The 11689-nt window shown below is 39.7% G+C and overlaps 1 protein-coding gene across 3 annotated transcripts in view; it reads left to right on the top strand.

Moving 5' to 3' along the window:
• The first annotated feature begins 379 nt into the window (after nucleotides 1-379).
• LRRK2 (leucine rich repeat kinase 2) overlaps nucleotides 380-11689 on the top strand; it is a 62486-nt gene continuing 51176 nt past the window's right edge. Inside the window, exons 1-7 of one of the 3 annotated variants that reach the window (XM_038153973.1) lie at nucleotides 1332-1364; nucleotides 1454-1539; nucleotides 2527-2690; nucleotides 5503-5609; nucleotides 8726-8814; nucleotides 9211-9345; nucleotides 10956-11090. In XM_038153973.1, coding sequence (XP_038009901.1) covers nucleotides 5503-5609; nucleotides 8726-8814; nucleotides 9211-9345; nucleotides 10956-11090 — 466 coding nt within the window. In that variant the 5' untranslated portion in view covers nucleotides 1332-1364; nucleotides 1454-1539; nucleotides 2527-2690. Of the gene's footprint in view, nucleotides 1365-1453; nucleotides 2691-5502; nucleotides 5610-8725; nucleotides 8815-9210; nucleotides 9346-10955; nucleotides 11091-11689 lie in introns of all 3 variants that reach the window. The other 2 variants (XM_038153970.1, XM_038153972.1) reach the window with 2 other exon arrangements.

Below are 11689 nucleotides of genomic sequence, written 5' to 3'. Positions count from 1 at the left end.
AGCAGAAGCTGGCATCCTCTCCAACCAGCACTCCAGGGAACTGCTACCTGCAGAAGAATGAACGGGAGACACATGGGAAGATCAGTGTTCTCTAGAAGTTAGATCAGATCTCTAGAAGTTAGTTCCTGTATTTCTTCAGGAACCTCAGAAACACTAGCACAGTTTTTTACTCTTTGCCAACATAAGTGGAAGGAAGAGGAAACATTAACTCAGGCTCAAGTGATCTAGCTCAGGAATCTATAATTGCAACAAATTATTTACTGAAGGAGCTACAAGTGATCCAGGACTTCAAGCCAGATGTGCCGGAACAAGCAGAGAGACTTCAACTACACAATATTTACTATCAAGGTGCACAGAAGATGCACATTGAAAATTTCAGACATCTGGTTTCAGGAAAGAGTAATATGGTGGGGACCAAAAAGGACTGTGCTGGGTTGACCCCACTGGACACCAGCTTCTCAGCAAAGCCGCTCTCTAACTCACATTCTTATCTAGAGGAGGGAGAGAAAACATTGTAAAAGGCTCATGGGTCAAGATAAGGACAGGAAGAGATCACTCACCAATCACCATTAGAGGCAAAACAGACTCAACCGGGGGAAATTATTTTATTGCCAAACAAATTAGAGTAGGGCAGTTAGAGATGGAAATGAGTCTTAAAACACCTTCACCTCACCCCTCCCATCTTCCAAGGCTCAACTCCACATCCTCCCACGGGGTGCAGCCTTTCAGGAACAGACTGCCCCAGTGTAGGTATCCCACAGGGCCACAGATCCTCACCCCACAAACCTCACACAACCCAGAAATCAAAACCACCCATTCCAGACCACCCCTTGGCCCGTTTTTATAGTGAGGCGCTGCTGGGCGGACCCGGGTCCAGCTCGGCAGCTCTATTGGGCAGCAGTTTCGTCAATCACTGTGAGGGGAAGCTGCCCGCGGGTCTGTTCTCCTTTGCCGGGCGCTTGCGCGGCGCCCCCGGGCGTTTCCCTGGGGTTGCCGGGGGCCGCCCGCCCGCGGGGGCCGGTCCTTGGCCGCGTCCATGGAGCGGCGCCGTGGGAGGGGCCGGAGGCCGCGGCAGGGGCGGCTCGGGAGGGCCGGGTGAGGGCGGCCGGGCGGCGGCAGCGCGGAGCGGCAGCAGCGGGACAGGCCCGCAGCGCCCAGCCCTGCCCTGCGCTCGTCCCGCCGACCGGCGGATGGGCACGGAGAGAGCAGCGGCTCGGCCATGGCCAGCGGCGGCCCCGAGGAGGGGGAGGAACAAGCCCTGAGGAAGCTGGTCGTCCGGCTCCAGAACGTCCAGGAGAGGAAGCGGCTGGAGACGCTGGTGCAGACCCTGAGCGATCTGCTGGAGCTGGCGGCCCGGCAGAGCGGTGAGCGCCCTGCCCTGCTCTGCCTCGCCCTGTCCCGCCCGCCGCCGGTCGCTGACGCGCTCTCTCTGTCTGTCTCTGTCCCCCCACAGCTCCCCGGCTCTTCAGCGGCAAAAACGTCCACGTGCCCCTGCTGCTGGTGGTGGATCTGTACCCGGGAGCGGCGGGCGTGCAGCAGGTCAGGGCCGGGCGGGCCGGGGCCGGGGCCGCTGCCCCGCTCCGGCTGCGCTCCGCGGGATGAGCGAGGGCGCGGCCCTTCCCGGGATAAAAGTTCTTGTTCCGCTTGTTGGTTTCTCCTTAACTTGCCGTGTGTCTCCTGGGCCGCTTCATGAAGTGCTCTGAGCTCTAGAAGGGCGCTGTCACCGCTGGCATTTAAAGGGACCAAGCGTTCCAACTTATTGCAGACGCCACTGGCTGCGTCTCTCTTTTTACCGGCAGAAGGAGGTGAAATAGAAAATAAAAATTTAGCCATGTGAATATTGTGTAATGTAGGGTTCTAAATTACCAGTGTTATCTAACATAATTTTGACGAGTCCATATTGAATTTTGCCATGGGTAGACAAACTTCCGAAAAGCATGATTTTATGCTATGAATTCATGTATATGTAGCCTTATCCTTCAGACTTGTGCTAGCACAGTTCTTTAAAGGCGGGGAGAATATTTTAGCTAAGAGTAAGTTCTGCAATTTAAGGTTCTGCCTACCTACTCCTGTAATTTAACATTGGCCCATTTGGACTAGGTGTGGCACTTGTACAATTTGATGTTATACTTATGGTACAGCTGCCAGACTTGTCATACAAAACAGCTCCTTCCTGGCAGGCATATATTAAATATCTGACTATGCTATGCATAGAGGATGTTTATAAGCTCCAGATTTCTGTCCAACTCACTTGCTTCTTTTTTTTTAATTATTAAGCAGTAGGAATATGAAGCAGCAGTTATTTTGAAGATAAAACTCATTTGTTTATGAAACCTTGCCAAGAAGTCTAAACTTGGAAGTAAAACATCAATCATAACAAGAAGTAGGTGTGAAGTGATAGCACAAGACTCTCAGAATTGCATAAAGAAAATAGTGATTAACTTTCATTTTAACTCTCTTAAAATACTTCATTCTAATGCAGAACTTTAAAATTAATTTTAATCTTCTACCTGCCTATATTTGCAGTCATACAATGTTTCAGTTCAGAAGTTCTGGACCTCCTTCGCATTACTATGTTGTGTTGCAGTGGGAAATTCATAGCCAGTGCAAAGCTCAAATGCCATTCCTCATAAAATGTTTTGGGCAGCTCTTTCACATTCAGTTCTGATGTTTACAAACATTCACACTATGTAAGTAGATCTGTCTTCTTGCTTCATTCACTGCTATTTGTTTGTAATCTTTGTGAATATATTCTCACACCAGTGGTGAAGTAATGAGGTCCTGATTTCAGTGCGGTCTCTTTGCACTTTTAATGACTTTTTATTGAATGAATAATTAATCATCCTCCTTTTACTTTTGACGTTGTAAAAAATTGACTCGTGTAGGAGATTAAACACAGTCAGAGACATACCTGAAGTGAGAATTTTCTTCACGTCCCCTCTTTAACTGGTTACAAAGCATTGTGGGTTGATGTTGGACCCCTAGATGCTGTTCCACTAACTTGTACAGGGTTAATGCAGTAGATCAATACAGCAAGTCTGGCCCAAGTCAGACTGCAGGCATAAACCCTGCAAGCTCCTTCAGCCACAGGGAGGTACTGGTGTGGAAAGCCAGTAGTTCCTGTAAGTAAAAGATATGTCTTTAAGTAAATAGGGTAGTTTTCTGCAGCTTCTCTGGCAATGATTGGAGCAGCTTAGAAACTCTAGAGCAAAATATGAGTGCACTTGAGTAAAGAGCAGTCAGCAGAGCTGTATTGACTTGCGTAGATGGTGGGACCTAATGTAATATAAATTAATTGCTTGCTAGCAACAAAAAGGGTCAGATTTAAAAATAATGAGTCTCATTGCTGCTACCAACTGCTTCTGTATATAGGGATCTGTTTAGGTCTTTATAAGGACATCTTTTGCTTTATTTCCCTTCCTTGTAACCCTTAGGATTTCTGTTTTTTGAAAGACCCTTGTTTTCTTACTTAATCTTCAAACAGCTAATAAGTTCTCTGTTACTTCAGGTTGTGATTTTAATGTTGTAAAATAGACCACATATCAGCAGGTCAGATGTTTCCATTGGTCTTCTCTGGATCCACAGTTCTGATAAACGTTTGTCAATACTTGGATTCCTAACAATCCAAATAAAAATGTTCAATGGGAATAGAAAATTCATCAGAAACAGTTAATACAGAAAGGAATTTTCTAAAGTAGTTAAGCAAGTTTTCATCAGATTTTAAATTTTATAAGAACAGTTAGGATGCTCTTATAAAGTAGGAATTCTAAAATAAAATGTTTTCTAACGAATAAGTAGTTTATCAATTGATAGTCACCTCTACAATGTTTTTGAAATTTGTACCTGATTGACTGTCACCGATAAACTCTATTTTGCTTGGAATATGGAAAATTAGGAAATTATATATCTTCATCTTGGACTGATGGTTACTAAGACTTCATTGTGCCTACATTTAATTAGGACTCAGTTACAAAGACCACCCTGAACGTCCATAGTAAGAGATTTGTAGTCTTATGTAGGGTAAGGCAGCTTGCTGTCCAAGGAAAAGTGTATGGAAATTGGCTCATAGTCAAGCTCAATCTGCAGACATTATGGTTGTAATTGGCTTAAAATGTTTGTCTCTGCAAATCTAAACTGAAACAGAAACAAAACACAGGAGATATGGGCTGTGCTCACACTGCAACCAAGTATGTGAAAGACAGAAGTGGAATTCCAGTCCCCAGGGAGCTACATCACCTTTTGCACACTCTACAAAGCTGTCAGGAAAGCTGTCTAAATTCAAGCTTATGCTGTTCCTGTGGGTGACTCTACACTACCAAGCTTGTAATTCCATGTCTCTAGTCTTACTGATTGCAGGGTTAGGGATCATGCACTTTATATGAACTTTGCTGTTAAACTCTTTGGAGGTAGCCATTTACATTCCTGTTGTTGGCTGTCCCATCTTGACCTCTTTGCTTTACATAACTCTTCTGTGAAAAAAAATGATCCAGTTATGTATAGAGTCTTTGTGACATACTATCTTCTGCCTTGACTCTATTCTTAAAGCACAGAGGCCTGCTTCCACCTTTTTATTTACTTATAGGCTCAAGGAAACTCACATGCCTTGTTATAATTCCTTTCTGCAAAATCTGTTTCACCTTGACTTTTGACATTTCACAGTTCACTACTTTTCTTTCAATACAGGGGGATTTTCTTTCATCAGTTGTTTCTTCGTACAGATTTTGCTGACTGCTTCCTCACTGCAGCCTATTCAGTCATATCAGCCTGTAAAAATTCATAGGAGAGCACATTTCTCCAATACAGAAAGATCAAAGAGGAGCATTTTTAGCTTTTGGCATTATTTATAGATGTTTGAAAGTCAAAGAATTTGCATTGGATGAAATAGGTAGTAAATTAAGAACAAATACATTTGGTTTAGTTGTCTTTCACTCCTTATGATCTCAAAACTTCTACTGCCTTCATTGCATTTTGAAAGCACACACTACTGAGGATTGATGGCAAGAATATGAAATGTATAGTAATTGTTTATGTACCTCATCCCCATTTAAAACATTAAAGGCCTTTAGCAACCTATACCTTATCCTTACAATTTGCAATTAAATAGCAAGTTCTTACAGAAACACACGTTTTTCATTAAAATACGCCTGCAATAGTGCAGGAGTTTTTCCTGGCCAATGATAGCATACTATGAATCACATCATATCTTTCTCTCTGTCAGCAACTCATTTAACTGTGTGCCCTTTATCCTCAAGCAGGTTGAGGAGTGCTGAAGCAGATGGAAAGTGATGTGTTCCTGCAAGCAATGCAATCAGAATCATTAGCATATGTTTTACTTCCATCTTTTAACTCTCCCTGCCATTTGTCTTGTGTTAAATAATTTTCCCTTACTCATTTAGCTAGGTAACAGAACAGCTGTCTTGCAAAAGCCAAGGATATTAGAAGACAATATAAAAGTTCCAAGCAGAATATTTATTCTAAAATAGCTGCATTTTTGTTTTACAGATGGGCTGGTCACTTCTTTGTAAATTAATAGAAATTTGTCCAAGTACTCTACAAAACATAGCTCCTAAGGATGTTGGGAAGGACTGGGAAGTACTGGGTGTTCACCAGTAAGTATTTTGTATTAAAAAAGTCTGCCAGAATGCTTGGTCATTTTGGCAGCATATATGCAATGAAATATATCAAGTTATTACATCAGCTTTTTTGGTGCATTTCTTCAGCCTTCAGAATGTGGCACAAAGAGGGATGTTATCCATGTATTTCAATACCTGGTGCAGAAAGTAAAGGAGATTGAGCCAGGCCTTTTTTCGTGACACTCAGTGACAAAATGAGAAGCAAAGGGCCTGAATTGAAATATAGAAAATTCCACTTACACATTAAAAAAAAATCCTAAGTAACCTTTTTGGCAGATGCAGTATTACCTGGATGTTTGTGTGTGTTTTTTCAAATGTGAGGAATTATATCCACAAGCTTAAAGTAGTGTAATCAAGAAGAGAAGGTTTTGTCACACCTGTTATTATTGTCTAAAGGTAAGTATTTACACTGATGACCTCAGCTATCTATGAATTCAGTGGATACAGTTACCTTCAGAAGGGATGGTTTTGTTCTGTTTTTTAGTAAATTGGGCAAATTGTGGTTTGGACTTGCTCAGCTCTCATCCATCAGCTTTCAAAGGAGGCCTAAGCAAGTGTTTTCTGGATGTCTGTGGTTAGATGGGATGAACACCCACACAGGTTGGCTGAATTGTTGCCCAGTAGCACAAATGCTCATTGTAGATGTAGGCACGATGCACATGGGGGTTGGTCTGGGGGCTTGATTAGGTGTTCTCACTCCTGGGCAGATTGCTGCCTTCAGGGCTGATAGTGACAGCAGCAAGCACCTGTGAATCTGCCTCCACAGTCCTCACCACACTCTTCCTTGGAAAGGTTGCTGTTGAAAAACAGCATTAAGATGCATTTTGATTTTGTGGGGATTTATTTTATAGTGGCTAGAATACATGGTCAGTAGGGGAATGAACTCCCTTGAAAGATGTGTTGGCAGTTTTTGTTGGAAAGCAAAAGTGATTTGGGTTGCTTTTCATGAGCAAGAAATAACTGAGCTGAAGCTGCACACGCTGGTTATAATTTCTTTGGCAGCTTAAAAGCTTGTTAATTGACTGAAAGTTATCCTGATAGCTGGAGATACTGCTGCCCATTCTCAGGTCCCAGAAGAATTACTTTCTGGGATCTTTCCTACAGCCTCCTCAGGACCCACACAGTGTGTGCAGTTAACAAAGCATCCTTTTCAAACTCAAACTTCACTAAAGATTTGATGGTAGCACTGCTGTACATGATTCCTTCTCAATACTGATATTTTAGACAACTGTGTATCCCTGTCTGACATGTTGACAGTTTTCCTTGCTGTGGAGAGGCTTAGTGAGGGAGTGGGCCCAGGCATTTCTGTCAGTGCCAAAGGCAGAGCAAGCCAGCTAAATTATGTCTGCTCTTCCTTCAGCATGGATTGTACTATATGAATCAACACCATAATGAATGCATGCTATTTACAGCAAGGCAGGAAACAGTTACAATAGAGAAGAAAAGGTCATTTTTTTTTCTTCCAGGAGATTTTCCCTTTTGTGTGTGTAACTATTTTGGGAGAATAGGAATATTAAACCAGAAAAAGCATTTCTTTCTTTTGTCTCTCAGCTATGATCCGGCTTGACTTCACTGCAGTTATGTTTACAAATGGTAGTTTGCTATTGATTTAGGTGTTTTTGACAAACAGTGTAATAAATAATTAAATAGTTGCTATCACTGTGAGAAGAAAGAGAATTTCCATCAGTGTATTTGCATTCTTTCCACAAGCTTAAATAGCTTTCATGAGATGTTTTGTAATCTCTTATGTTAAACCTTCCTACAGCAGAAAAAGTTTAGGAAGGTTTACAAACTTCTTGGTTATACTTGAAATGAGAGGGAATTCTCTGAAAGCAAGTTTGGAAAGTGGATGTTATGCCTGTAACTGACATTATACCTCTCATCAGATTTTGCCTCTCATGTCTATTTTGGTCATCATAGCTACAACACTAGTGCTACAACAGAGGAGAGAGAAACTAGCAGCATCATAGTATGAAGGGAAAACAGTGATTCATTCCAGCTTATAAATTTAGACTTCAGCAAGGCAAACAACATCACTGCCAGAGCTGGGGTATGAAATTTGGATGAAACTTCAAGTGCTGCTTATGTTTTTCAAGACGGGTCAAGAATATCAACTGAAGTATTACAAACTACTGCACAGTCTATTTTTATTAGATATTATATATGCAAAGATTCACATTTGAAGATTACTAAAATTGCAGAATCAAGGTCTCTAAAATAAGAAAAAGTAAAAAAAAAAAAATTTTGTTTTTTGTGTGTAAGTCTATGCATTTCAATTTAGTTTTTAATTACGATTCCCTCCCATTTTGATATAGGCTTCATTCAGTGTGATATCAATGCTTTTAAAATTATTTTTGAAGAGGTGTTACAGATTTTTAGTCACTATTTTACAGATAGTAATTTGAGTAAAGTATGTTGAAAATATCTACTGATTTTTCTGTGCCCAGTTTGATACATGACCTGAATTTTGCAGTACTTGACATTGTTGGGCTCTCTGTTTAACAAGTCAGAACAGAGTTACAGAAAGTACAGAGTGTGCAACTGGCAGTGTAGGAAATGTTTATTTTTAGTGGTTTGTCCAGCATCATGTAAGTGCTGTAGGGCTGAAACATAGGGTAGAGTTCATCAAGATGCTGTTCAAGTTCTTCAGCTGGGAAACTGCTGCTTCTCTTCCACCAGACCCTTGATTGTTCAGTGTAACTGAGCTCTTGCTGCAAGCAGAGCAGTGTTGTGCTGTCCTCACTCTGTGGTGCTCCACAGACCGGTGCTCTGCTGGGTAACCACCTCCTAAATGACCCTGCAGAATTAGTTCATATACCTGACTAAAAATTAAAACAAACTGGATAAGTTACACATCAGTATTTTAATGAACTATCATCATAATTGAAATTCTAATATTACTTCATTGGTAACTGGGAAAAAATATAAGCTGAAATAAAATGGTTTTTTTAATTATTTGAGAGCTTTTTAAGGTTTTGCTAATTTCTATAACTACTTTTGTTTTCAAAGTAAATGTTTGATAAAATTTTGTGTGTGTCAAAATTTCTGTAGCTATAACTCTTTCTTCCCTTTTCTTTGTCTTTAATTTTTAGGCAGATTCTTAAAATGCTTACAGTCCACAAAGGGAATATAAATCTTTCAGTAATAGGACTAAAAGCATTAAATCTACTCCTCATGTCAGGTATTGTGTGCTTTACTTTCCTATTTCATCTAAGTCTTTGAAATACAGAGCTGTTACCAATTGTGTGATTGTACATGGCATACTGGATTTTTCTCTCTGTTTTACTCCATGAAGTCACTTGTCATTTGTACTTGTATACAAAATAATAAGAATGCTATTTTGAACTTTTTTTTACCAGGTAGGTATGAACTGTCTTTTGGCAGTAAAGTTTTGGAACATCAGTACTGTTGTAAAATGCTACCTTAAGAGATAACTTTGTCATGGGTTATACAAAGCTGGATTTGAACTGTCAGTGTAGACTTTAGGGATAGTATTACATAATTTTGGATTTTATGGTGTTTCAATGAAAATATTGAGAAATAATCAGTGCAACATGTAATCTCTTCTGCTGTTCAGACATAATTGCTTTCCTGCTCTTGGAAGAAGAGGTGGATGTGTTTTCCTTGGTATTTAGTGCCATGCACACCTTCCCTAAAAATGAAGAGATCCAGCAGCATGGATGTAAAGCATTACACAAACTTTTTGAGAAAGGTATTTGATCTTGTAGTTTATGACATTAGAAGAATGTATAGATTGGGAGGGATGACACGTATTAATTTAAAGGCAATAAATGAATTTTTGCATTCCATATTGGTTTGTGGATTATGGCTGTTCTTAAATGAGCTAGCCCAAAGCAGACTTTCCAAGAAATATCATAAATTCTATAAATTACAGCTATGAATATGATGACATCTTTAAAAAAATCAAAATGTCCCTTCATTTCTAACTCCAGAGTTAACTGAAAAGATGGGATTTAATGTTGGTCAGTAACTGGAATAAAGAATAGTGACATTTGATTTTAATTCTCAAAAACAGGATTGTGTATTTAAGACTGGTAAATTTTAGTAATGTGTACAGTTCTAAAATCAAAATATTTGTACTTGAGAAAAATACTTTGTTCTGCTTTTTACCCTGACAATGCTAAAAGGTGGTTATGTGTCCATACAGTATTCCTATTTATTTTGAAAAGTGAAGTCACCATGTATTGAATTTTGGCAGAAACCTGTGGAATAGTGCATGTTACAGCCAGAAGTCCCCTTGTTGTAGTCCTCTTGCTTTGAATTGAGTTTCTTGATTCAAAATAAATATTGAGAAGTGCTATCACTCTGCTGTACTCCTTTGTTTAAAATAATCTTCAATTCTTCAGATTGGTTCTTTTTGGCACCATTCTTTATTGCTTTTTAATTCTTTCTCCCACGTGTGATTGGAATTATCTTCTCTGTTTCTTTTCCTCTTCCTACCCCTAAATACTTTTGCCTGCTATATTTTCTCTTCAGTTTCCACAAGAGTCTGAGCTTATGTTTTCTGTGCATGTTTTTTGTAAGTGCCAGATTTTCACAGATCTGGCTGCAAGTACAGACCTGCATACCTTCTTCTTGATGGCAGCACCAATGTGACAAGTTCCTAGGATGTTCCTGCCTTGCTTTCTCTACCTCTGAGCCACCTTGTCAGTTTTTGTTATGTGGATCTTTGCATAACCTTATCTTTAACCAGATTCAGAAAACAATTATGCTTGTGAAATTTAAGAGGTGCTCTTTCTCATCCTGGGTCAGTTCCCTTATCTGCTTCATTGCACAGCCACACAGTTATGTCAGTATGAATAATGGCCAGGAAGGGAAAAATCTTAAGCCATTAAGGTAAGGTATTATTAAAGTGTGGCTTTATGGAAAAAAAGTCCATTAGAAAAAAAGAAAAAAAGAAAAAGAAAAATTAAGTCAGAGTATGCAAAATGGCATTCCCTAATTTTTTTTTCCACTGTATGTTTAGCTTTTCCCTCACTTATATACTGTTTTGGTTTGGAATAGCAATCTGTGAAAAAGGATAAAAGTCTTCTAAAGTACAGATTCACAAGGTAGAATTTAAAAGTCAGAACTCAGTTACATAAAATGTAAGCTAGCAAAAGGTGTTTATAAAGCAGCTCAGTTTTTAGTTAAAAAAGCCATAATCATGGAGGATTATGTATATGAAGAGTACTTTACTTTCTGTGAAACATAGAGAATAAATACAAGGAAACTTGATAAAAACAGTTGTCTTTTCTGATGATGCACCAGGACAAGAATTATTTCCTCAAGACATACTGTATCTCTTGCCTTTCAATTTAGTTCCAGAAGAGCAGCTGACTGAATTTGTTGAAAGCAAAGATCATATGATCATACTGAAAGTATTTAAAGAGTTTCCAGAGAAAGAAGAGGTGATTCTTCCTGCACTTTATTCATTACATTCCTTAGCTGGTCCACGTAAGTATTAGAAGTTATTTTAAATTTCTTTTCTCCCACAGTGTGCATCAGCTCTTGCTTTCTGTAATTGTAAAAAGTAATCTTTGTGCAATTGCAAAAAATCATTGAGACCTGGTTGGGAGTTGCCAGACAAATCACCTTCCTGTTTTCTTTGGGAAATACCCTTTTTTTTTAAGCGGGCTATTTTTCGTATTTAACCATTAAAGCATAAATCTTTCCTAAATAACAGAAACATACCTTCTTTCACTTGGAGTAGGTGGTAGCAAAGATGCTTGTCATGGTTGTAGAGACTGAAGTTTCAAGACCCTGCCCTGTCATCTTTTCTTACTTGAAAAATATGATATATTTATTGACTAAATAAATCTTCAGTGAGTTCGGGTCACAGGTAAATAATATTCTTGGCAAAGTCTGTCCCACAAAGGAAAATTGCCCATACAAATTCAGTGGCCAGGCCTGGGAAAAAAAATCTGAGTTCAGATTTTTTCAGACACCTGCTGTGGTCATTCAGTGGTGGCTGCAGTGGCAAGCATTGGTAGCACTGTGCATGTGGTAGTCTTACAGTGTCCTCAGGTGCTGTGCAGTAAGACTGGAAGAAAATG

This window comes from Motacilla alba, chromosome 1A (assembly GCF_015832195.1).
Source record: "Motacilla alba alba isolate MOTALB_02 chromosome 1A, Motacilla_alba_V1.0_pri, whole genome shotgun sequence".
Lineage (NCBI taxonomy): Eukaryota > Metazoa > Chordata > Aves > Passeriformes > Motacillidae > Motacilla > Motacilla alba.
This window is presented reverse-complemented; position numbering and strand designations above follow the sequence as displayed.